General features: G+C 40.3%; 1 protein-coding gene across 2 annotated transcripts in view; it reads left to right on the top strand.

Annotated features, from left to right (window-relative positions):
• The window catches only part of SULF1 (sulfatase 1), a 123669-nt gene that overhangs the window by 84825 nt on the left and 13388 nt on the right, over positions 1 to 25456 (top strand). For both annotated transcript variants that reach the window (XM_030012641.1, XM_030012642.1), the window contains 7 exons: positions 4433 to 4583; positions 5587 to 5762; positions 6324 to 6452; positions 6714 to 6770; positions 7763 to 7892; positions 21317 to 21533; positions 24536 to 24782. In XM_030012641.1, coding sequence (XP_029868501.1) covers positions 4433 to 4583; positions 5587 to 5762; positions 6324 to 6452; positions 6714 to 6770; positions 7763 to 7892; positions 21317 to 21533; positions 24536 to 24782 — 1107 coding nt within the window. The remainder of the gene's footprint in view (positions 1 to 4432; positions 4584 to 5586; positions 5763 to 6323; positions 6453 to 6713; positions 6771 to 7762; positions 7893 to 21316; positions 21534 to 24535; positions 24783 to 25456) is intronic.

Here is a 25456-nt window from a genome sequence, read left to right as displayed (position 1 = left end):
AGTGAAAGTGACCCAGAATGGTGAAATTCAACTTCACATTAATACTGACCACGTCACTGGTCATAGTTTTTTGACTTTTAATTTGGGGCAGAACCTAGGCTTCCTGCTTTCCAAGAACAGTGTCTAAACCTAGAAGTCTACTTTCCCTGGAAACAAAGGATTTGCTTCCTTTGTTTATTTACACTTTTTCTGAAGAAACATGACCACTTATGCAGTGTTTGCTAATCATATTTCAAAGAAAAATGTAGGTGTTAATTTTGTACAGAAACTATTCATTTTTCACAACGAGTTTTACCATAGGTATTATTTTAAAATGTTGACTTTTGTTTTTATGAAGCGAAAATGTTCCTGGGGCATATAAGTACTGTATTATTTTCAGTAACTGGAGGACTCCCAATCTAAACAGAAGATTAGCCAAAGACTTTTGGGATAAAAACCCCCAAGAACTCTATGGAATTATTCAAAACCAACATTTTTAGGCAGTATTTTTGTGAACATAATTTTGTTTTGTTGAATAGAAACAGGAGGGAATTAGGAGATCATAAATAAAGGCAAACGCAGATTTTTAGTATGACCGAATGAACAAATGTTTGTAAACATGCTTGTTTCTTTCCACATTAACCCACCTGTAATGGACATGTATATATTTTTAGATATCAAATTTTTAGAAAACAAACGTTAATTTAGGGTCGCACTGAATTCTGGGAGCTCTTAAAACATGCTGTACTCTGCTTTATTTCTTTTCCACACAGATACCACAACTGTGTAAACAGCATTAGCCAAGCTGTATCTCCCATTCTTTTCTTAACCTGTAAAATATCTTTTTGTAATAATGATTTGCAGAAGGGCTGTATTCCATTTGTTTCATTGAATATCACTCCAAAAACCATTCAGTTACTAGTAGAAGGCAGTGTAATTCATTTCTGAATGACTTGGTATTTGAGGACTCCATTTCAATAGGTCCTCAAGTACAAGCATGTTTTGGGTCGTTGGGTTTTTTTTATTTCTTGTCTAACTTAAAGTTATTGTAGTACCTTAGAAGCCAAATAAGTTACATTCTCTATTTTGAAGTTCAAATTTAAATATACAAATATAGTAAATAGGTTGTCAGTAAGAGTAATTAAAATGTGTGATATGAAATGCTGATTGTTCATGTAAGTGAAGGTTATTGAGGCCTTTTGGATTCAGGCCACAAAGCTGAATGCTAATATATTCCTTTCCTCTCAATGTAACTTTAAGTATCTATTTGAACTGATGCTTACAGATAAATAAATGATAGATTTCATGGTAAATCTTTCTTCAAAGAGAAAAGTGCACTAGTGCTTATAGATATTTACTCCTTTATGCTTTATCACCACCACTGTTGGTTTTTCTGTTGCGGTTCAACAGGTGGTAAATAGACAGTGAATACAATTTCCATGATGGTGCATGAACAAAACAATGCACACTGATGCAGAGGTATTAAGCACTAACAGAACCCAACCCACAAGTCATTCCTTTCCTGAGGAGAATGTAATCTAAGTCTAGGGAAAGCTAATACTAATTTACTCTTTTGGCTTTTGCAAATGTGCATAAAAAATGGGATGATTTCTCTGTAAATTCATTCACATAGGTGAATGATTATGAAATCTCAGGGTGAATTATTGTTCTCATTCTGAGAATGTGTTTACGGAAAAGTGCCTGACTGCGTTCAGCGTTTGTTATTCTTAAGTATTTGGGATTTTTTTGTTAGTTAAACTGTGGGTATCAATCTGAAACTTTATGAACCTGACATCTTCCAGTGTCCTGCCCAGTGCCACAACAGACCTGTCATGGAGTGCCAAGAAGTCTCTGTGTAGTAAGTTCTGCATAGTATGTGTTGGACAAATGTAAGTGAGCAACTGAGCGTTCTAGATTTGCCCAAGCTAGTATACCCTACAAGAACGACAAATACTATACCTTTTTAGTAGAGTAATCATTTGCTCTCTCAATTCTTACCCTCTCTACAGATTTAATATTCATGTAGTATATTGCTGGTCATTTTAGAACAGACCTACATGAAGGGGAGCACTTTTTCATGCTATCTATTTTTGTAACATGTAAAACGAACTCTCAGTCAGCCTCTGGGCACACATTCAGAAGTTTAAGTGCTTTACTATTTGCTGATCAACTGGCAAGAATGACCTTGAAATCAGAAACTGCTCCTTACTGCACTCTGGGGCAGCATCTGAGCAGTTCAGGGGCAGCCCAGCAAAGACCAACAGGCCTGTGAGCAGTAGCTCCTTGCCAGACTTAGAGGCCGTGGACAACCTGAAAATAATGGGGTACCTGGCACTGTCTGCTGATCATGGATGAGCAAATGTGCTCAAGAAAAGATAGCGTCCATCACTGAGAAGAGGCAATAGAAAACACAGTACATATCTTCAACCTTATATTCCCAGTGCTAAGAGTAATCAAGGAAATGTAGATGTTAGTGTTACTTTACAGCAGCACTTGTCAATACAGAGCAAAGCCGTTCCCAAAAATGGAAGAATAGAAACAGTGACAGACTGTGCCATGATGACTTTCAAGGGCTTATAACAGCTGAACATTTAGTTGATATCTCCAACTGCTTAAGAAAAAAATGTTGTGATAAACAGTTATCACTGACAGGGAAGAGGTCTGTCTACTTGGAAAGGTTTTCAGAAATCAGCAATATTCTCCCCGGAATTCACCTCTGTTGCATTTGTTTGGGGATTTTTTACCCCCCAAGAAAGGTAGACAGATCTGAGGACAATGTCAGGTCTTGTGCGTGGCAAGCAGTGCCATTCTGGTGGATTTCTGCAAGGTACAACAAAGAAGCGTATGCAGGGAACACAGACAAGTGGTGGGTTTTGGGGATTCCTTTCTGTCTCTTCCCTACTACTCTTTCCCTTCCACTTTGGATCCCCATTTCACATTTCTCCATCAGCCACCGGCATTGGATATTTCACAGAAGGTCCTGTTCCTTGAATTGTCTGGGAGGAAAATTCTGCTCACCCTCTGCCTACTGCATTTCTCACCCAGAATATTCAAAATGCATTTGGAAAGTGTCTGTGAAAGGGTTTAACCACCCTGCTAAATCCTTGAGTGCTGCTTTTAAAGACCATCCATTATGTGGAGGAGGCTTCTGACAATGGCCTGGGAACATGAGACCTGAGCCCGCTTTAGCAGCTGGCTTTCCTTCCTGGCACAGCGGCAGGCTGTCATGGCGCTGCCGGCTGAGCGTGGATCACAGCCACCTCATCCCTCCGTGGCAGGGGCACTCAGGAGTCCGCTGAAAAAAAGCAGGGTTTTGCTGGAAAATGCTGATTAATCGAAACTCGGCTCTTTCCCGGGAAAACATGTCATCTGACAAACTTCCAAAGAAACCAAGGAAAGTTTACACTGGAAGTATCCTTCTTTTCTCTCAATGTGCCTAATACCTGATACCTGACCAAAACTCCTAAGACTTGCTTCTTCGAGGTCTAGGGCTCCATCGATCCATCTTGTTGGCTGCTGGCCAGCCAACAACCTGGATGGTTGTGCTCCTGGGCTCAATTTCACTAATTTTGTGATAGTATAAACATTTCTTTTAAAAATCAGACTTCAACCATGGGAAATGTCAAAAATTTTGACTTTTCAACCTGAAATAAAAGAATTTCCAGCAGAAAAGGAATTCTAGTTTATGTTTGTCTTCACTTAGCAGGGAGCTAACCTTTCCATACTTCTTAATTTCAATCAAAGGTTCACAAATCCTGTGATACCATTGTCTCACTTCTGTTTTCCCTTGAGGCTAATGGTTAAGTGGGTTAGTCAAAACTAGCTGTATGTACTAGAGACATACGTACCTCTCAGATTCTACCTACATTCTCAAAAATGGTCTCCAATTAAAATGTGGACTCTGGTAACACTAGTGTTACTGTTCTTACCTTAGTATTGACTGCTAAATTCCTTTATCCCACAGGAAAATATCTTTCTTGTGAGTTTAGTTTAACTTGTGCTAATATGAAGGTAATTTCCCTACTGGAAGCATCAGGGCAATTTACATTAATACTAATGTAAGTACTCATCTTTGGTCTCTGTCTTTCTTCATTTTTCTACTTATCTTTATGGGATACATCATTCAGATAAGCATTTTTAACAACTAGATTCTTTTGAGAAATATGTTTCAACATATCCCAAATATTAACATGGATCTGGTAGTGGTCTTTAAGCCTGAAAGAAAGCTCAGAAAGCAAGAGGTTAAAAAATGTTTAGGAAGTGATATATGAACCAATGAAGCTTGGAAGCCACTGAAGTGACGTTTGTTGATATTTGACATTAGAAATACCAGCTACCACATGGAATATGTGATTTAACTGTATGTTGGCTATTCCTGTGTTAGAAGAGTCCCCACCTTCCTCCAATGCCTGTGATGCTGCACAACTTTTCAGATCCTTTCTTTTCCTCCCAGCACTCCCAGCTATAACTATGCACCAAACATGGATAAGCACTGGATCATGCAGTACACGGGGCCCATGCTGCCCATCCACATGGAGTTTACAAACGTCTTGCAGCGCAAAAGACTTCAGACCCTGATGTCGGTTGACGACTCTATGGAAAGAGTGAGTTCAAGAAACTACTGTGAATACAATCTTATTAGTTGGTAACAAAATTAAATTAACACTTCCTTTACCTTCACCAACCACAGCCTGGGGAAAACCCTTGGGCTACAAAGAGTTACTCCACATATCCCCAGTAGAAATGAATTCTGGTTCTCTGCAACAGTGCCAAGCTCCTCGCTTGCTTCTTTTAATTGCTGCTTGAATAAGCTGATGATTTTTTTTAAAGGGAAAAGTCACTGGGCCTAATATAAAGCCTGGTATTAACAGAAGATGCATCACCTGCATGTACACATGGATAGACACAGGTGCGCACATGACAACTTCTATTCATTTCACACAGTCCCTTCACAGTTCATCCTTCAGCTGAAATCTGGGAATTGGCAAATCACAGCAACTCAGGTGTCACTCTGCTAGTGTTTGCAGAAGTTAGGCAATGCAGTGTACAGCTAATTATAGGTAACGTGATACATGAACTATTAGGTGTACTTTGCATGACTTTTTGTTAAAAAATCAAGCACCATGACCAAAGATCTTCCCCCAGAGAGATTTCTTTAAACTTTAATAAAAATTTACAGCCTTTTCCCAAGCCCACAACTGTAAGGAATGAGAAAGTTGTAGACTAACACAGTAAATCAAATCTGAGTACCATTTGCTATAAAGCTGTAGCAGACTTTTTTCCCAAGCTGTGTTTGAGTATACAATGACTTTTGGACATACTAATGCAACTACATTAGTAGTACCATATTTTGCTGTTTAATTTTCTGGACCTGTTTAATTTTCCCCTCTGTCAAATATGAAATTTAACTTGTAAGTTGAATTTTTTAGCAGCACAATAAAGATGAGATGTAAAAATGTCCATCCCCAGAATGTCTGTTTCAACAACCTCACTGATGTCATGTTTGGTTCTGTGAACTTAAGGGAGTAAAATGGTATTTATACATGATTATGCACAAAACATGTTTTGCTACATTTAATTCAGAGTTTTTCCTATGCTGTGTTGCAGTTATACCAAATGCTTGCAGAGATGGGAGAACTGGAGAATACCTACATTATTTACACTGCTGACCATGGTTACCATATCGGGCAGTTTGGACTGGTCAAGGGGAAGTCAATGCCATATGACTTTGATATTCGAGTTCCTTTCTTTATTCGTGGTCCAAGTGTAGAGCCGGGATCAGTGTACGTTCTCTTATGTCTCTAGCACAGCTGTTGAACCTAATGTAAAATGTTTCTAAGAGCATGTAATTATCCCTCTGTCTAGTTTCATTTCATAAAGGATGCCCTATTATTGCAGAGCAATGAGTCTTATAAAGAGGCACTTCCTTCATTTTGCATATTATTAAGTTGTAATGCAGATGAGACAATTGTATAATGCATAGTCCTGTACAGTTAGGCTTTGGACTTTGCTTTTGAAAAGTAGGTGCTCACCTTTACTGCTCACCTTCTGGTTTAGCAGAATGGATGGCGTCATGCCGTCATTGTCAAGGAGGTAAGAGAAGTGTGGCTACTGCATCTCCTTGTTTTATTGTGCTTAGCTTTTTCTTTGTGATGACAGTCTGCAGTACTGGCCTGTCGTTCTGAGTTGTAGACTTCAAAGGGGATTTTCTAAACTTAGCACTTCTGTAGAGCTTTACATCTTCAAAGACCTGATAAACATTAATTACCATTCTATTTCCAAGAAAATGTGAAGAGTTACATATCGAACACATGACAACCATGACCTTTTCTGTTGATTTGCAGGGTGCCTCAGATAGTTCTGAATATTGATCTCGCTCCAACAATTCTGGATATAGCAGGACTTGACACGCCTCCAGATATGGATGGCAAATCTGTCCTAAAGCTTCTGGACTTGGAGAGACCAGGAAACAGGTGGGTCCCAGCATTTTTTTTTAGCTAGTTCAGAAGCAAACACCTGAGTAAATCAACAACTGAATGGAAAAAGAGATTCTGTGAAAATGAGCTGTGTCATGCCAAGGACCACAGCTTTCACATTTGAAGAGTCTCTTAAATAGCACATCTATAAAATTGCAGGTATATATAAGTGGAGAGGTGTTTTTTGAAAAATAAATTGTTAACACTAGCAGTGCTATACATAGGTGCCAGCAGTAAATATTATTATTTTGCTTTCAGGTTTCGAACAAACAAGAAGACCAAAATTTGGCGTGACACATTTCTGGTGGAAAGAGGGTAATTATTAGGGGTGAGAGAGTTTGGGGAGAGCCTGTCTGCTGGGAACACTCTCTTGTACATGCTTTTCTTTCTGCTCCCTCCTCTTCCTTTTTATAGTCAGCGAAGTAGTAAATTTTGCAAGTAAACTTACAGGCCTGACTTGTTTCCTAGTTTCCCACCACTGGCTTTGCAAGCTGCTGTGCCCCCAAATCCCTACCTCTGAAGAAATTTGAAAGCATGCTTTTCTGGTGACTCTCCTAGCCTGTACCTCCTCTTTCTCTAACATTGTACTTGTGCACAATTCTGTCATCATCTGACTCATTTTCTTACCAAATCTCTGCTTCAAATCCAGCTATGCAGAATCCTCTTATCAACTGATTTTGTATTTTCCATCACATATTGAAAGCATTCTTCATTTTTGTTCTAAGAACAAAGAAAAGGCTTATGTGTAAATGAGATTTATGACTACAACTGCTCTTCTTTTTGCTGATACTTCTTTACACCCTCTCACCTTGCCAATTACTGCTGTGAAAATTTTCTCTGGGTAAAAATTTTACAGCAATTTCCTCGTGGCACTTTATGGCTTTACAGATTATGGAAATCCTGTGTGATGTAGTGCAAAACAGTGCATATAAGTCACACTGTAATATATAAGGTATAGATGAATGAGTATGGAAGCCCTGTAGTGTCTTCAGCTGGGCTTTTCAGCCAGGCCAGTATGCTTCAGTGTGTTTTGCTTTGTGAAAGAACATACGTTTATGTATGAATGGTGCTGAACTGTATCTGTTAGGCATGTTTCAGCAGCCCTTATTTCTCTTTGGGTAATTTCCAGCAAATCACCTGAGCCTTTTATTCACTACATGACCTACACTGAAGGTCAGTAACAGACATGTGGGGATTTTTTTTCCCTGAGAAGACATTAAGTCTTCAAGTAGCTTTGCTTTTCTAGTTGAATTTCTCAGCTCCAGATTTTAGAAGAATGTGTCTAAAATATTAAATTTTTTTTTAAGCAAATTTCTACGCAAGAAAGAGGAACCAAACAAAAACACTCAGCAGTCTAATCAACTACCTAAATATGAGAGAGTAAAAGAATTATGCCAACAAGCAAGGTACCAGACAGCCTGTGAACAACCAGGACAGGTAAGCCACAAACAACTGGAGTCTTCTATGTGCCACAGGGAAATACCTATTTTTCACTGTGGGTCAAAAGAATTTGAAGAATATGACATTTAGAATAGACCATTACTCTGAATATCTCCAGAGCAAAGAAAAGCAGAAGCAAATTGCTCTAAGCAACAGTCCAGTTTAAGGTGTTGGAGGGCTGGTCCTTAGTTTGCTGTCTCAGTACAGGGCTTATGGTAAAATTCTCATGCTTAAATGTAACATGAGATGACTACTTTTTCTTTAATTCAGTGTATTGCTAAATATGCAAGATAATTGAATGATAATTATGAATAAGGGAGAGATCTTTTTGGACAGTGAAAGCTTGCACTCACTGGGCTAATTCAGAATTACTGAAGCAACCTGGTTAGTCCTCCATGATTTCATTTGCTGGGATGAACAACTGGACAACACACTTGGTAATCATCAAGCTTTATTATTTATTGAAACACCTTTAATAGAAGGGTTCCCTTGCTCAGAAATGCTTGCTCTTTAAGGTCACTGTAAGGATTCAGACAGTGATATCCATACCCAAGCATTACTTTTTCTTCTTGTAGCCTTAATGATTTCAGCATAATGCCTGACTCTCATAGAAAGGTCTAATTGCCTGCTCATAAAACCAGAAGTTACTGCACCCCTGACTAGTATGCTTACACCTGCAGCTCTGTAGTGCGTATACAGGGAGGGAGCTAAATTAAGAAAAAGTGAGTCTGACTTCAAATTCTTTTCAATCCGTTCTGAATTAATGCTATACCTACAGTAACATATTTACCGGGGAGATGTGGAAGGGAGCTGAATGCCTTCCCCCCAACACCACCTCCAACCAGGCACATGCTGGGGGCCCCAGACAGCGGCTCACACCCTCCCTGCCGTCCTGCCCCTCCGTCCCCATCCACACACACCTCCCCGGAGGAGTGTGAGGCGATTTCTCCCAGGCAGGCGCTTGCGCCTTTCCCTCAGATGTTTGCTCAGACCACCGCAGCCAGCCGTAGGCCTGGCTCTGAAATATCGGTAAACTGTTTTGAACGGGGGCATAAAGCCTTCACTGTGCTCTGCTTCAATCTGCAGCCACCCATGGTGCTTCGCCCAGGGCAGGTAGAGCTCTGCACAGCAAACTGGAGGGCACTGGGGAGAGCTCGCTCACTTACAGAAATGCTCCGTCCCTACCTTTCCCCTTCTCATTCATTAGAGCGTAGTGTTATAGTAAATCTTGGTTAATCCCAGATTGGACTGGAATATGTTTTGGCTGGCACATCCTTGGTCAGGTCCTCTGCCACAGCTCTCACCTCACACATGCTCCTTAAACACGGCTGCTTTTGAAGGGATATACACAATATCGCAGTCTCACCCAAGGGCAAAGTTTTCAGGAGTTCAAACACTGCCATTGTAAACAGAGATTAAATTTGAAAAACTGAACATTTTTATAAAAACTAAAGGAGATCAATGGACTCATTTAGACTGTTAGACGCTAAAATGTTTAGTTTTAAAATACCAAAATATTTTCTTTGCAATTATTTCTTATATTTATTACCTCTTATGCCAAAATCCAGGTTTGGGATAACTTTACTTTTCCACATGTGAATAGAAAAGGTTAAGTGTCCTGACCAGATATCACACCTGAAGCCGTAGGAAACACGGCTCACAGCCCTGTTCCCAGCCCACTATGGTAGACTTGTCTTTCCATCCCATACTGGTGAATCCCATTTGATCAAAGGGTGGAGGGAGAAGGCCTTGATCCAGCAAGGAGCTTACGAGAGCAGTGGTGTTTGATAGAGGCTCTCCCACCTACAAGCTCGTATCACGGTCCTATAAATGCAGAAGATGTGTTGGCTCCACAGAGCCCAGCAGCCAACCCTTACGGCTGAACGAAGGACAGGGCTGAACTGACCTCTTTAAGACCAATTTTCAGACCTAGCCATTGGTGTACATAAATTATTTTCTTCAAGAAAGAGACCAAAGTTGTCCCTGATACTTCGAACATCCTGAAGGCTTCCTGCAGGGATGCCGAAGTTAATTTAAACATGCCTACAGAAGCCCCCCGTCAGACAGAGCATCACGAGGGGTGGTAACGCATCCTCCGGGTTCATGCAGCCCATGGTGCAGGGACCCACTTCTCCTGCCCCGTTCGCTCCCGCGCCAGCCGTGAGAAGCAAGGGCAGTTTGTCTCTTAGGGACGGACTACATGCGGTGCTCACAGGGAAGTCAACATGGAATAGCAAGGGTGTGAACTTAAAAGAGCGAGACTGGAATAATATGAACTTCAGTGAGGCATTGCAGTGTGAAATAAGTGTCCGCAGGATTTTTTCCATGTAGAAAAGTTCGTAAAGAAAATTAAAGTTAATAGGCCAAATAATTTTACTTCAGCCCAGATGGTTTCCAATGTGCAATACAAGGCATCATAGTTTAATATGAGGTTCCTCCAGCAGATTTCCCCTTGTCATTTTACACCTCTTGGAAAATAGAAAGAGGAAATATTGTTATGTGGGTCTTAACTTTGTCTTATCTTTTGAGATTAGTATCTTTAATTTCAATTACACAGGTGCATATATAGGAAAAAATCGTCATTTAAATTATGATGGTTTATAATACTTCCTACATTTAGTCTAATCAGTTGCAGTTAACGTCACTTAAATTAAAATTGCCTTCACAGAATGAGTGATTGCTGACAGATTTTTAAATAATGAAATTACTGCTCTGTGGGAAGTTGCTGCTAAATTTCTGGAACTCAGAATATTTGGGGGGGAATTCATACACCAATGTACTGTCCAGTGCATTTAGAGCTTGTTCTTCATTTTAGTTTATTTTAGTCAGTGCCTAGTTCATTTGAAATGGAGAACACAACTGGAGGTTGAAAAAGAAGAAAATTTGGTTTTCCTGTATTAAAATGGGGTGTGATCCTGAGAGCTGCTAGTTCCAAAATCTCCAAGGATGTGGTACTCAGGAAAATAATTGCTTCAGCTTACTTTCTATTTAATATGTAACTTCTAAATAAAAAAAAAAAATTAAAAAAGGAAAAAAAAAAAAAGAACCTGGCATAGTAAAGACACTTTTTTAAATTAAAATTTTCAAAATTTCAATTTTTTCTATGTGTCCAGTGTCTATCCAAAAGTACGTAAACTTTAAAAATGGGAAAAAAAGAGAAAATATTAAACCTCTGTGTAATTGCTATAATTATTCCATAATTTTTAAGGTTCTAAATGACTGTTTGCCAAAAAGAGATGGGAAATTTAGATTATAGATTACATTTAGCTGCAAATCAGCAAGGCTTTGGGTTACCAAAACCAAAAAAGTTTTGCTTCATTAAGAAAAACCTAGTTATAAAATGCATATGCAAAATTGAGTTAAGCTACTCTCACCATGATTTTTTTTAATTTAAATTTTTTAGCACCATTGACAGATTGCATCGCTTTTATTGTAGAGCATCATCCCCTTGGTATTTTTTCATAATCCCCGTTATGGGAGGACAGTTTCCAAAAGTTCACTCACCTCCTTGAGAACATATCAGAAATGAGATGTGCACAACTGCATGGATATGTTCGCTTTTGAGTTATGTGCAGCCGGTCATTAAGTTGGGCCAGCAGTGAGCCCTTGTGGAGGAGAGGCCCGCGCCCGCTGAGCTGCATTAGCAAGAGCACAGCTAACAACAGGTCATGGGAAGTGAGTACTCGCCTCTCCTTGGTGCTCGTGGGCTGCAGCTGGAGCGCTGCATTCGGGTTGGGACCTCCATCAGCAGAGGGACTTTGGTAAGCTGGAGCAAGTCCAGCGGAGGACCCCAGAGATGGTGAGGAAGTACTGAGGAGAGGCAGAGGTTTGTTTAGCCAGGGGAACAGAAGGCAAAGGGGGAATCTAATTGCTTCCTTCAACTAACTAATGGCTAATTAGAGAGAAGACAGACCCAGGCACTTCTTGGAGGTGTGCAGCGAAACAGCTATCAGCGACGGACAAGTTGCAGCAAGGGAAAGTCTGACTAGGTGTGTGGAGAAAAACATTACCGTAAGAGTGATTAAGCACTGGAGCCCAAAGAGGCTGTGGAAGGTCCATCCAGGGAAGCTTTCAAAACGTAATAATGTTGTTCCTAATTTGAGGAGGAGGCTGGACTAAATGACCTCCAGATGTTCCTTCCAGCAATTGCACATGCTCTTAGTTTTTTGCTTGCTTAATACCTGGACTTGGGGATTTCTTGTTTTCTTCTTCCTCCTCAGCTTTGTAACTTGGGAAGCGCTGTTAATTTTGCCCATCTTGCAAGTGAGTTATGGGTCACCTGCCCATATCGTATTCGGATGCAGACTGGATTTCATCTCCCGCCCTGACCCAGCTCACCCGCAGCACAGCTGGTCCCATCACACCCAGGCCAGGTTCACTCCCCCTGCAAAGGGAGCAGCAGCGGGGTGGGTTCTCTGCTCAGTTTTGGAGCTTGGGCCAGGGTAGAAGTTTCCTTTGCAGTCCTCCTTCACATCGCAGAGAGTGCTCAAGAAATTATGATGGGAACAGGAGGTTTCCTTCATAGTTTATATGCCAGATTTGTCACTAGTTAATGTGGTGTAACCTACTGAGGTCACCTGATGGAGCCTGGTTGGTTTAGTAGTGACTATTGATGGGTTTTAGCACTTAAATGGTTTGCAGGGGTTTTTTTATAATTCATTGATACATATTTCCCCTCCCAGCTTTACTGTAATAAGGTACACAGTATAGAAATATCTATTAATCTGCAACATTGCTACCCCTGCTGTTGTTTTGAAATGGGAAACAATTGGTGTGAACTTTTAACTAAACTTTTAACTAAAACTTTGTTAATTGTCCAATAGAGCAGAAATAATAGCATGCGAACAAATGTTACTCTGGATTAATACGACCTTATCATGACACAAATCTCCTCTCAGATTTCCACTGAAATAATCTGAGATGAGAATATATGTTAGTTCAGAAGGTTTAGAGGCAAGCTGCTCTTAAATCCTCTGGCAGGTTATTTTTGTTGAACTCACTCCATCTTCTCACCCATGAAATTCTTCTGGATACTTAGCAAATATCAAATGAAAGCATGTTAACTGTGTTTTCATTTATACTTTTTCTTTCTTTCTTCCCTTACCTAAAAGTGTAATTAATGAGTTGAGTTAATTCATAAGTATTTATTCTTTTTCTCTCCACCAGTCTGAGTCATAGGAGTTTTCCTGAGGCATAATTTTGACTTCTGGGACTTAACACTGTTTCCCAGATAGCAGTTTTGAGGTCTTGTGACTGATAGGCTGGGTGTCTCCAGTGTACTGTTCAATCCATTATTTATAATCAGTATCAAATCCATAGCCAAGCATGCATTTTTATCCTCTTACAAATATTACACAAACCACAACCTTATTTTAAAATTTTCCCAACAGGGGGAAAAAAAAAGCCACCCTCCCAAAATGAGGACTGTGAAGCTTTGTGTTTAAAATTTCAGCTCTTAGGTTGGATGACTCAGCAACCAACCCAGACACAGGTCTGTTTATTTTATGGGCATACCTCTCCTACCATCTGCTCGGCACTACCTGCCAGTTTGTGAACAGCAAAGATCTGAAACTTGTAAAGATCTGTGGTCTGCTGCCAGCTTGAACGAGGCTGACGGTGGGCAGAACGGAAAACTGCGTCGTGCTGCCCGTGTTTGTATGACATGCATACCCATGAACTCAAACCGAGCTAGACAGGTTTAATGCTGTAGCTGCTAACCTTCCTTGTGCTCTTTTTTCACGCACCTCAGCGTTAGAGATGCAGAATATTGTGTTTCCTCCTGAGGAAGCGTATCCCAAAACAGCCCTAAAGAAATAATGTTCTGTTTGGAGAATACACCTGAAGACTGTACGGTGAGATTTTAGTTAGATTAGGTCTCAATGTATTTTACAGTGATTTAGGGCTTTACAGGTAGTCACTGGAGACATGTTACTGAATCCAAGCATCAGCTCTGCGGTAAATGTGCAAGATTCTTCTGGCTCTGATCCAAAGAGCATGTTCTGTAGTCTGTACATACCTCTTTCTCACGTATCCTTCGCCATTTAAAAATCTTGCGTAAGAATTTAATTTTATTGTTCATATTCATACTTATCACATTATCATATCAGCATTCAGTTTAAAGCATGTCTATTTGTAATGCTAAAAGAATACTTGCCATCAATCAGCTTACAGATAATATTGTAAAGGAAATTAGAATGGGGCTTATTAGGTGTAGTCTGGTTTGGCTCAAGTATCTATGTTCTCATAAAGTAAATATCACAGACCATACATTTATAAAGGTCAGCTTTATGACCAGCTGCGGAGTATGAATAAAAACACATAAGCCGGTAAGAGCTGGCCAGAAGTGTCAGATGGCTGGCCAGCCCCCGACAGCCAGACCCCGAGCACCCACTAAAACACAACTAAAATTATGATACGGCATATAAACATCATTCATGGATCCTCCGGGTTTCAGAACAACCTCCTGACGGTTGCATGAGTCGAAAGGCACTGGTGATCAACCTGTTTTACCAGAACATCAGTTCAAAGCTGGCTCTTCTTTGCCATCTGCTCATTGATACTATCTTTTCTTAGTCATAATTCAGCAGAGCATCTATACACAGGCTTAACTGGAAGCATATGTGTTTGGGACCAGTCATGTGCTTAAAACTAAGTACATACTTCAGTGCTTTCGTGAACACTTTCAGTGCTCTTGCAGCTATTGCTCACTTTAGACCCTGCAGAGTCATTCCTCATAGTTGACAGAAACATGCCTGCAACTTAGTTGCTCAAGAATTCATAGGAATTGCCAGAAATTATGATATCCCTTGTTAAAATACCAGTCTGAGTTAAAACCAACTATGAAGGTAAATTACTTTATATCTAAAAATAATCCTTCAAAGCATGGTATTTCATATTTCAGCCTAAATATTTCACATTTCAGCCTAAATATTTAAGTTTCCTATTAAACAGAGGGCAGCTCTTTCCCTATTTGACAATTCTTCAAATTTAAGCAATTCTTAATCTGAAGTACCAGCTCTATTCCAGATAAAATCCAGAGATATTCCAGTCCGGGAAGATCACTGGTTTCACCTCTTTCAATGCACAACTCAGTTCAGCATTTTTACCACTATCTTATCAGTGTTCTCTAGCAGAAAGACTTTTTGGTAGAATGGCACCTTAAAAAGCAATTTTACGTACCAAAAATGTTTAGACAGAAAACACAGATTATGCAAGAATCATTTTTAGCACTTTCTGTAGTAGTCCTTTGAGGTTCTCTTTTTGCAGAGTTTCCATTTTAAAATATCCAGTGAAATATAGTATAAACTAAGTCCTCTGCAGATTAAATGTATATGACCCAATAGTAACAGATTATTATTGGTATTGCTATTTATAACTGAAAGACTAAATTTATCTTCTTCATTGGCTCCTATTTGTTTGCACCCGAGAGTGGACGTTTATTGGATAATAACAGAAGTCTGTTGATGTTGAGCGGTAACTACAGACAAGCTAATAGGTTCGGTAGAGAATGCTATGCAGGTGAAATATTTGATGTCTTGACCTAAGTGCCTACACTTCTAGAGCTGGCAGTGCAGTCTATGCATTTTTTTATAAACTAGAGAACTGCTATAACTGTGACACTTAAAATCAATCTTGTCTATACATCAAGAATGAGAAATTGTGTAGTCTGTAAACTTCCTAGGCTGTTTTCTCTTTCTTCCATTTCTTAAACGCTGTGAAGTAGCTCAAAATTGGCAATTTTCATATAGTTATTTCTGTTATACAGTGATTAATTTCTTCATTCTTTTTTTCCTCCAGTTCTGTCCCTGTGCATTTAGCTGAATGTATTTCTAAAGTCTGTCATACATTTCCCCCTATATTACATCAGTTCTTATAGGACAAATTGCTTCCCTATCTGTTGAACCACTGACCATTGCACTTTTCAGGAACATTTTGTCAGGGGGTAAGGCTGTATATAAATAACCATCTTTGAATATATTCATGTCAGTAGACTCTGGAGCTGTGCATAATTCAATAGAAGGGGGTCCAGTTATGAGGGAGTGGTGCAAAAATTGGGATCTGCCCTTACAGGCAGTGTAAACCCAGTTCTAAAATGAAGGAGGAGATTTTTGTTCCACAAAAACGTAGCAATTCCAAATTCCCTGAGCAAACCTGGCACACCATCCCTGTTAAACAGCTGCACTCGCGTGCAGTGTTCAAATACTGCTGAGATGTAACAACACAGATTAATATTTCCAGGAGCATTTAGGAGCCTCAGTCAGGACCAGGGTTCATGACTGCTCTGCGGGAATGCGTAGAGGACATGGCCTTAGCCGGTAAACATTTCTAAGTATTCAGGTCCAGTTCAGCAGAAATAAACTGCTCCTGCTCTGTACTATTTACCATAGCCAACTAATTACAGGGCACTTTTCAATATGCTGTGTGACATGGACTCTTTGAATGGCACAGAGAAAGCACAAACAGGACTCAGTTCTTATTGCGGTAGCACAGCCCTAAACTAGACTCCCTTACCAATATTATCACATCAGGTCCCCTGACACTCACCCAGATCTGTCTACTGCTAATAGAGGAAAATGGTACACACATACACAGCCCATGATGGTATTTTCATCTGAACTGTTTTCAAATTTAGATCATACCTTTCGAAACAGGAAAAAAGGGAAATGAGTTCTTGAGGACATGTTTAAATTCATGAAGTCTTCCTTTTCATGCCTTACCTTAACATTCCCTAGGCTGAGCAATAATACTTAAAGTCAGTCATACATTACCAAAATGAAGAAGCACCTGTAAAAATATTGTTGCTGTGTTATATTCCAGTTGCATGTTTTTCAGGTTTTCATAGCTTTGTGATAAAAGCTGACAAGATATTTAACACTGAAGTGTCTATGGCAAATACTGGGTAATTACATTTCATAGAAACCCTTAGCTTGCTTACTGTTAAGACACTTTTCATGAATTGTTGAATTAATTTCCCCTCTATATAAGGGGGCATCAACTCTCTCAAAGCTGCCACAGTCTATTAACTAAACAAAGTTTCTTTGAAATCCTGCTTAAGTAGTTATTTACAGTGCAGCACATCACAGTGATTCATTCTTAATGTATACTTTTATGCCTTAATTATATTCAGTAATGAAATAGACTTACTTAATTTTAAGGCTGTGGCACAAACTGATTAATACCAGGAAACTGAGACCCAAGGTAGTTATGAAGTCATTTGCTGTTGTCTTGCTCATGTAGCTCTAAGTCACAACTGGAGCCGTGCCAGTAGCAACACAAAGCAAAGCCACCAAGTACAAACAAAACCCTTTTAACCAGCCCATTTGCTCCCCTTTGCCTTTGAAATGACTTTATAAGGGCAAACTTCTACCCCCAGAAGAAAATGCATCATGCCAATGACATCATCTGAGGAAAAGCTCCTGCTGCAGTCCTGTTGCAGTCCAGTGCTTGCCTCCCCACTGAGGAGCAGGCATGTGTACTTAGGTGTTTAAACTTCAGGTTTGGCAGAGGTTAAAGCAGCTTGAGCTTCTGAATGATAGGACAGGACAGGACAGGACAGGACAGAATAGACTAGACTAGACTAGACTAGACTAGACTAGAATAGAATAGAATAGTTCAGTTGGAAGGGACCTACAATGATCATTGAGTCCAACTGCCTGACCACTTCAGAGCTGACGAGAATTTAAAGCATGTTATTAAAGGTATCGTCCAAATGCCTCTTAAACACCGACAGGCTTGGGGCATTGCCCACCTCCTTAGGAAGCCTGTTCCACTGTTTGACCACTGTCTCGGTAAAGAAATGCTTCCTAATGTCAAGTCTGAACCTTCCCTGGTACAGCTCTCAACCATTCCCACACATCCTATCACTGGATACCAGGGAGAAGAGATCTGCACCTCTTTCGGAAGCTGTAGAGAGCAATGAGGTTGCCCCTCAGCCTCCTTTTCTCAAACTAGACAAACCCAAACTCCTTAGCTGCTCCTCATCGGATGCTCAGTCCTTTTACACCTTTACCTCTCCCAAGCTGCCTCTGCAATTTGCTGCCAAGGGCAGGGAGGGCTCTGGGAAGAGCTGGCAGCCAGCACACGCGGAGCCAGCCAGGGCCCCCAGCACATGTGCAGAACAGACCCTGCTTGGTTCGGGGTGGCTGTAAACCAGCAAAGCCCCTCACAGCAGGATGGCCCCACCAGCTTTCAGGTGGGGTGTTTCAGGACTCCGTTGGTGTGGGCTTATTAAGGATCCTCTTCCATGTTTGCCTTCTGAAGTTAAACTGAGGCAGAAGGAAAACTGGAGGTGTGGAGCTGAGGTGAGAGGGAAATAGTTGCTGGCGGGTAGGTGATGAAATGAGATGCAAGAAGGAAAAGATGAGTCAATGACAGGGAAAAAGGCTGACACAGGTTAAGTTTCACAACATGACTGAAACGATATAACAGCTTGTTGCAGCCAAATGGCAGGGTCCTGCTTTTTCTCTACTATTAGTTTTGGGTTTTTAATTCTGAGTTAGTCCTCTTTTCTCCTACTGAGGAGACAATAAATCAGCACAGGAGTCCTGAAGTCAGCATGCAGCCAGAAGCAAGGACTATCCTGTATTCCTATGGCAACAGTGAATTGTTAGATCAGCTTAGGTGTCTTGTGAAACATCATCATGAGAAGGAAGATAAACATGGGGAAAATAAGAAAACTTATACGAATTAAAATTTAATTAAGACATATTTAGTTTGTGTATGTGCCAATGGGTTTTTTTTATTGATGGAGAAATGGGGACCCAGAAACCAAACCTAATAGTCCTGGACTTCAAAGAATGGTTTGGTATGCACAGCAGGAAGGGAGTTAGAAAACAGGGGAGGGGAAGGGGCAGTGCATCAGTCAGAATCTTCTTTTATGTGCATTAATGCATTTTATAGATCTAAAGATGAGCAGAAGGACCATTATGACTTACTACATAATGCATGCTCAGTGCCCGATTATGCTGGCATGGGCAGGGATTCAGGAAAGTTAGTCTAAAAATTCCATCCTAGAACTCTGAAGCATCTTTTTAATGACACTTTTAAAAGTAAAATTTAAAGAGAAAAAAAAAAAAGAGGAACTGAATCACATTTAATCCCTGTTTTAAATAGAGAACTCTTATTGGCTTGTACTAGACACAGAGAGTCTTGTTTCAATGTTAGTCATAATACTGTTAAAAATGATCTAAATGGCTATTGAAGCCACTCCTGGAACCTCTTGCTATAATTAACGTTAGACAAAGAGAATACTTATTTTACATGAAAATGGTGCTTTTGAGACTCATTAAAAACTAGTGCCATATGTTTATAAATGTAACGTGTACCCAATAAACACAGGAAATATAGTGGTGCAGTCAGTTCTTATCCTGTAACAATCTTCTCTTGCTGCAATCAGAAGAGTCCACATGCTATGGCAGAATAAAATCCTGCAAAGAGTTGTAGCTCTCAGCTGCCTTTACTTGTAGAAAGTCACCTTGTCACTTGTAGGTGTATGTTTACGCTGAGAGTCTGGGCAGGAGTGTAATTTCTCAGGCAGCCATCAGACTTATGCAAGTCCATGGCCTTTTACACATGGTTTACTGTTCTGGGATCAGAGTCATGCCAATCCACAGGCAAGGGCTCTAGCATGGGATCCATCTTTAAGCTCAGCCCACATGTGAGGCCAGAGTACTTTCACGGTGCTGCAGTTCAGAGCCACATCAGCTCACTCCTCAGGTTATCAGGTCAGCAAATCTACCTGAGGCTTAGTTTTCTTTCTTCATTCTTCAGTCAGCTTGACAAAACCCCCAAACAGTCCAGTGCAGCCATTAGTTAATGGAAGAGAGTTACTGAAATGTGTATGCTCTGATACTACTGTCCATTTCAAAAATTAAGTTCGGGACTCCATTAGAACCAGCATCTAGCTGTCTTGCTATTATTAATGAGGCAAGAGAAAGCTACGCTATTCAGTCACGGGAACCAAAAAAGGACACATTGTAGGGGAACTTAGCTGAAACTGCAACTAAAAGGTTCCAGTTATCAATAGCATTATTGAGTTTTGTTCTCTACACTACCCAGCCAAACTTAATTGCTTTGTATGCAAACTCTGGTCATTGTGGCTTAAGATGCACAATTGAACAAAACTCACTGGGTAATAGTCGTTTATAGTTGTATTAAATTTATAAATAAACATAGCTATTTCTAGTTCTCCCTATTGTTATTCAGACTACAACTGACCTCAAATCTTCACAGGCTTCTTAGCTTGTGTAGGGTGTTACGAGTGCCATATATGGCAAGCTTTGAGCATGGGCAAAGGAGCTTTGATCTGTCAGCACCTACCCATGCTTTTAAAAAAAAAACATTTAGCTTTTTTAAGACAGTTCAGTGTGGAAAGGAAATTAAAGTCCCAGTTGCTTTTTCATTTGAAATGTGAAGACAGTGGGATCCACTGAAAAATCCACCTGGAATCTTCCATGTAGTTCAGTGATGTTGATAATCAAGTCAGACAGATACTGTGCAGACAAGCTGGAAAAAACTCTGTTCCCTCTCATTCTCCCACACTTGCTCTGATGTTCAGTATGCGGACAATGCCTTTTGCAGGTACTCCTTCCAGACTGCACCTTTTTCTCCCAAGTCTGATACAAAACTCAAGACTTAGGTATCCAAAGGAGTTTATCCAAGCTAATTTATTTGTTTACTGTCCCTAAGGTTCTCCCCCTCACTTGCCCCTGCTGGGTATAGGGAGGCTGGCTGGGGGTATCGCGCTTTCAGGCTTCTCCCTTCTCATGTAAAATATAAAGACCCAGCAATGTTTGCAGATTAGAGTGGCATGGTTTGCAGGGACATGTCTTAGGTGCAGGTCCTAACTCTAGCCACCAGTAAGGAAATAAATCACATGTTGTTAGTGGTTTATTTGTTTTTCTATAAGTCACTTCCAAGATTTGTCCTTCTCTTTCCAAGGAACCCTTGGACCAGTTCTTTTTCATCTGTGGGGATTTTTTATTTTCCCCTGAATCATATTAGAAATTCCAAGTCGCAGAACAAAGAAAAAAAGTTTATTTTTTCAAAGAAAAAAAAAGAGTTGGTGAAAACAGCCCTGACAGCTGTACTCTGTGGCTCAGTAAATTAAGATTTTTTACTTGCCCCTTTCAGGGATGTGTTTAGTCTAGATACTCTTGATTTATATATCTTTTTTGGCTGGGTTGTATTTTTTTATGCAGATTTGCAGTGATTTCATTCAAGCTTATGTTTGCCTAGCATGAGAGAGATGTTGAGAAGAATGTGAGTGAATTTAATCCCTAAAATATTTCTCTTCAAGGTTTGTTATTTAAGGGACAGCTTAATTTTTAAAGAAATTTGCCTGTCTTGTTTTGTAATCCACCTGAAAGTAGCGGGGGTTTGGAAGCCTGCTGGGAAATCATCTTCGTTTCTCTCTCTCACAGAAGTGGCAGTGCACGGAGGATGCTTCCGGCAAACTTCGAATTCACAAGTGTAAGGTATCTAGCGACATACTTGCCATCAGAAAAAGGACCCGCAGCATACACTCCCGGGGATACAGCGGTAAAGACAAAGACTGCAACTGCGGAGACACTGATTACCGAAACAGCAGGCCCCAAAGAAAAAATCAAAGGCAGTTCCTGAGAAACCCTAATGCGCAAAGTAAGTGTTACCTGATCTCTTGGACTCTGAGGCAAAGAGCAGGGGGAAATGGCTAGCAGAGTGTTGGCTTATCAATATACTCTTGCTTTCACCTCGGTGTCTAATGAATACGTGCATAATTGGCTTCGGGCTCTACATAATTGCCTCTGTAATAACAATAATAATAACAACAACAACATTTTTCCTTTGGATCACAGTGAGGAATAGTCTTTAGGCTGGGGGGGGGGGTCTGGGGAGGGGAGGGGGGGGGGGGGGGGGGGGGGTGGTTCTGGTTTTGGTGGTGGTGGTTCTGGTTTTAGTGGTGGTTTTGGTAGTGGTGGTGGTGGTGATGCTCTGGTGCCGCCTATCGCGCTGCTCAGCCGTGACAGCCCGGTGGCACCTGCGGATGAATCCGTGCCGTTGTTTGCCCAGACGGCCAGTGCGAGTGTTTTCTTGCATCGTTAACACCGAATTCCCGGGCTGTTCGGTGATATCCCAGAGACATTTTTTCCATGAGGCACTGCAGTGCTGTGACTGCTGTCGGGCTGAAATACCGCTCGGCTGCAACTTTCCGGCGAGTCCGTGGCGGGATCCCCGCACGGACAGGAGTGAGATTGCAGTGTCCTCTAGTGGAGCGTGGGCTGAAGGGCAGGTACCAGAGGGTTTTGGGAGAGCAGCAGTACTTGGATTCCTTTCTGCTAACGATTTCTACAAAAGAAACCGGTCTAAAGGAGCCATTATTTTAAATGGAACAAGTGTTTTCTTCTATCTGCTCAGCTGTGAAAGTGAAGTTCTGTAGCTACAGCAATACCAGTGGACCCGGATTTCAGACTTTGTTCAGGAGCAGGCTCTATTCTCCTGCTCTCTAGCTAGAATGCTAGACTGAGGAATGAAAGAAAGATGGGTCCTTAAAACAGGAAGATAGTGAAGTCGTATGAGAAATGCAAAAATCTGAAGATGCTGCACAGATGTCTATGAAATAAGAAAATAATGTCAGTATAATTCAAAATACTTCCTGATTTAAAGCCTCCTCCACTCTGGACGTGAACAAGAATCCCTGGTATTCTTTGTACATTCAATCACAATATTGTCTGTCTTGAGTTGTCTCATTGTTCAGACTAAATGTTGCCTTGATATAATTTCTTCCATTTGTTTAGTATGATCTAAGGAACTTCACAGTGTGTACAGGCAGACCTCTGCTGAAAGCTCTACATGTCACAGACTGCAAGGGGGATTCTCAGACTGGCGAATGTTCCCCCAAGTGATATTTTCAAGGGGGGATACCTGCCCTGTGCCTTGGAAAGAGAAGGTGTTGCCGGGGCACCAGCAAGGGCTGAATGGGGATTGCAACTGGGGGAAGTGACTTGGGGAGAGAAAGTGGGGAAAGGATGGAAAATATCTGAAGGAAGCATCAGGAAAAGTCTGTTTGTTATGCTTTTCTCCTTTACAACATTCTTACACCTCTTCCCTTTTCCAAATCTGCCTTAGCACTCCTCTGACTAGAGCAGGGAAAGACTCATGATGATGAGACATTGCTAAGGGAATGACTAATTCAGGCCTCAGTTTTTAGATGACACTTGGATTAGATGCTTCTATATTCCACTCTTTCAGTCACTTGATTAATAAGTAGTATCATCAGAGGCTGTTAAAATGCCAGAAATTGTCCCATCTGAGCCTATGAATCTTTCTGCATTATTTTATTAAAGAGTAATATGGTTATAAATCAGAAAGATGCTTTGAAACTAGGGGTTTTCTCTTCAGGAAGATGAATGTCTTCATTGACTTGACTGGGAAGCCTTTTTTCACCTGACAGCAAGCAACCGCTGAAACGGTTTAGGACAGAGTGGTTTGAATGAAGAGTTGAATGAGGCTCACTCTCTGCACTTCTAAAAGATTCTTGCAGGAAAGGTTCAGTGTGAGTCTCTCACAGACAGTGACATAAAAACTGCAGTAGAAATTACAGTACCTGACAAAGGCAGTACTTAAAGCTCCCGGTTTATTCTTCTGCATGAATTATTATTAACTGCTATGTGACAAAGGTGCACTCAGCATAGGTGTGACAAATGGAAATGCCCTGCAACTGATTTATACAAGCTGAGTTATGTATTTCTAGGGCTCTGTGTGTGTGGTTTTGCTAGACAAAACCTGCTTTGGTGTGGTATTGACTGTTGGTTTCATCAGCTTGATTGGGGACAAGTGCATTTAACAAATGAAGTAAAAAGTGTAAGGTCTTCCAGGCTGAGCCCAAAAACATGTATTCTTGTACATAACATTAAAAAAACCTCACAGAGTTAATTGTCTAAGTTAATCTGACTCATGTACACAGTAACTAAAAGAGCTGTAACCCTACTAAGCTCAGAGCTTTCCAGGGGTAAAAGTGGCACAATACATCTCACTGTAGCTCTACAATGCAGTGAGTTTTTGGTGGTCTGTGACTTGTACACATAAATACAAATGATGTGTGTGTCGAACTATATATATATACATAGATACATATAGATACATACACACTGATATATGATGGATTCTTGCCCTTCTACTGCCTACCTTTAAATGGAAAATGTGTTATCCTTTTAAAAGTCATTTTTATTCTAAAGCATAAGTCAAACGTCACATGCCAATTTACAGTTGGTGACCTTGTTTCACAGTACTGAATGGTTTAATTTTCTAAAGTGGTTTCTAATCCTGTGGTTTCTGATTTTTTGAGTGTCTCTTTCTAAATATCTGATTTCTGAGATACTGATTTTATTTGGAGATATAAATGCTAACTGTGGTATTAGGTCAGACTAGCAAGAAATGCAAATCTTGAAGCAACTGAAATTTCATGCTACTCATGAAAGTGTGGGCCCCAACCTATCAAAAAAATCATTAAATAAGTTTCTGTAAAGCCAGAGAAAAAATAGGCTATTTTTACTGAACAGCTTGCTTACTCTTTGGAATATGTTTTTTGTTCATGGCACGGGTCCTATAGGGTCATATAGATATGCATTTGCAACTGGGAATGTTTCTTTCTTCTGATTCAGGGTACAAACCCCGATTTGTTCATACTCGCCAAACCCGGTCCTTGTCTGTGGAATTTGAAGGTGAAATTTATGACATAAATCTGGAAGAGGAAGAACTGCAGGTGTTAAGGACCAGAAGTATCACCAAGCGTCACAATGCTGAAAATGAGGAAGAAGCAGAGGAAACCGATGGTGCTCCTGCTGACACAATGATCGCTGACGGCACTGATGCTATAGGTCAACCCAACTCAGTCAGAGTGACACACAAGTACGATTGCTTTTTCTGTTTTTTTTTCTTAAAATGAAATCGACTTAATTTTCTAACTGTATTCTCTTTCTCTGTTTTTTTATGATTTTATAGTTACAATATTTAAGAACTCAAAACTATCGTTGTAGATTTTAGATAAACGTGAGTTGTATTTATTAGTAGATGGAATCTTTTAACTTTACTATGTGTATTTTAAAGGGAGGCATCTAGTTTAGGTTTTCTGAGGAGTAGGCACCTCCAGAGGGAGATTCATCCACCGTATTGAAACATGTATCTGATGATGGATTAATCACCCTGTGAAGCTGATACTCCTGCTGTTCTTTATAAAGTCTAGGCTATCAGCTTAGTGTAGAGGCCTAAATTTGAGATGACTGAAATCCCACTCTAAATGAGGACAGATTAGATCAGTTACATCATCTTTCTTAACGCTTAGTTGCTTGCAGCCCCTAACATTAGCTAAAATACATTAGACCTGTTTATCCCTGAAAAGACCCGGAAAAGTTATTATTTCTCCATAAAGTGTTTTGACTTTTACTGAATACAGTATTGCTTTCAGAATTCTTTAAGTGAAGAAAAAAACATAATGGCATAATATGAGAAGAGATAAGCATCTAAATCTTCCTTTCTGCTATTCTTCTCAAAAATTAAAAGAAGGGTTCTGAGGCAGCAGGACC

The sequence above is a fragment of the Aquila chrysaetos genome, chromosome 4 (genome assembly GCF_900496995.4).
Source record: "Aquila chrysaetos chrysaetos chromosome 4, bAquChr1.4, whole genome shotgun sequence".
Lineage (NCBI taxonomy): Eukaryota > Metazoa > Chordata > Aves > Accipitriformes > Accipitridae > Aquila > Aquila chrysaetos.
This window is presented reverse-complemented; position numbering and strand designations above follow the sequence as displayed.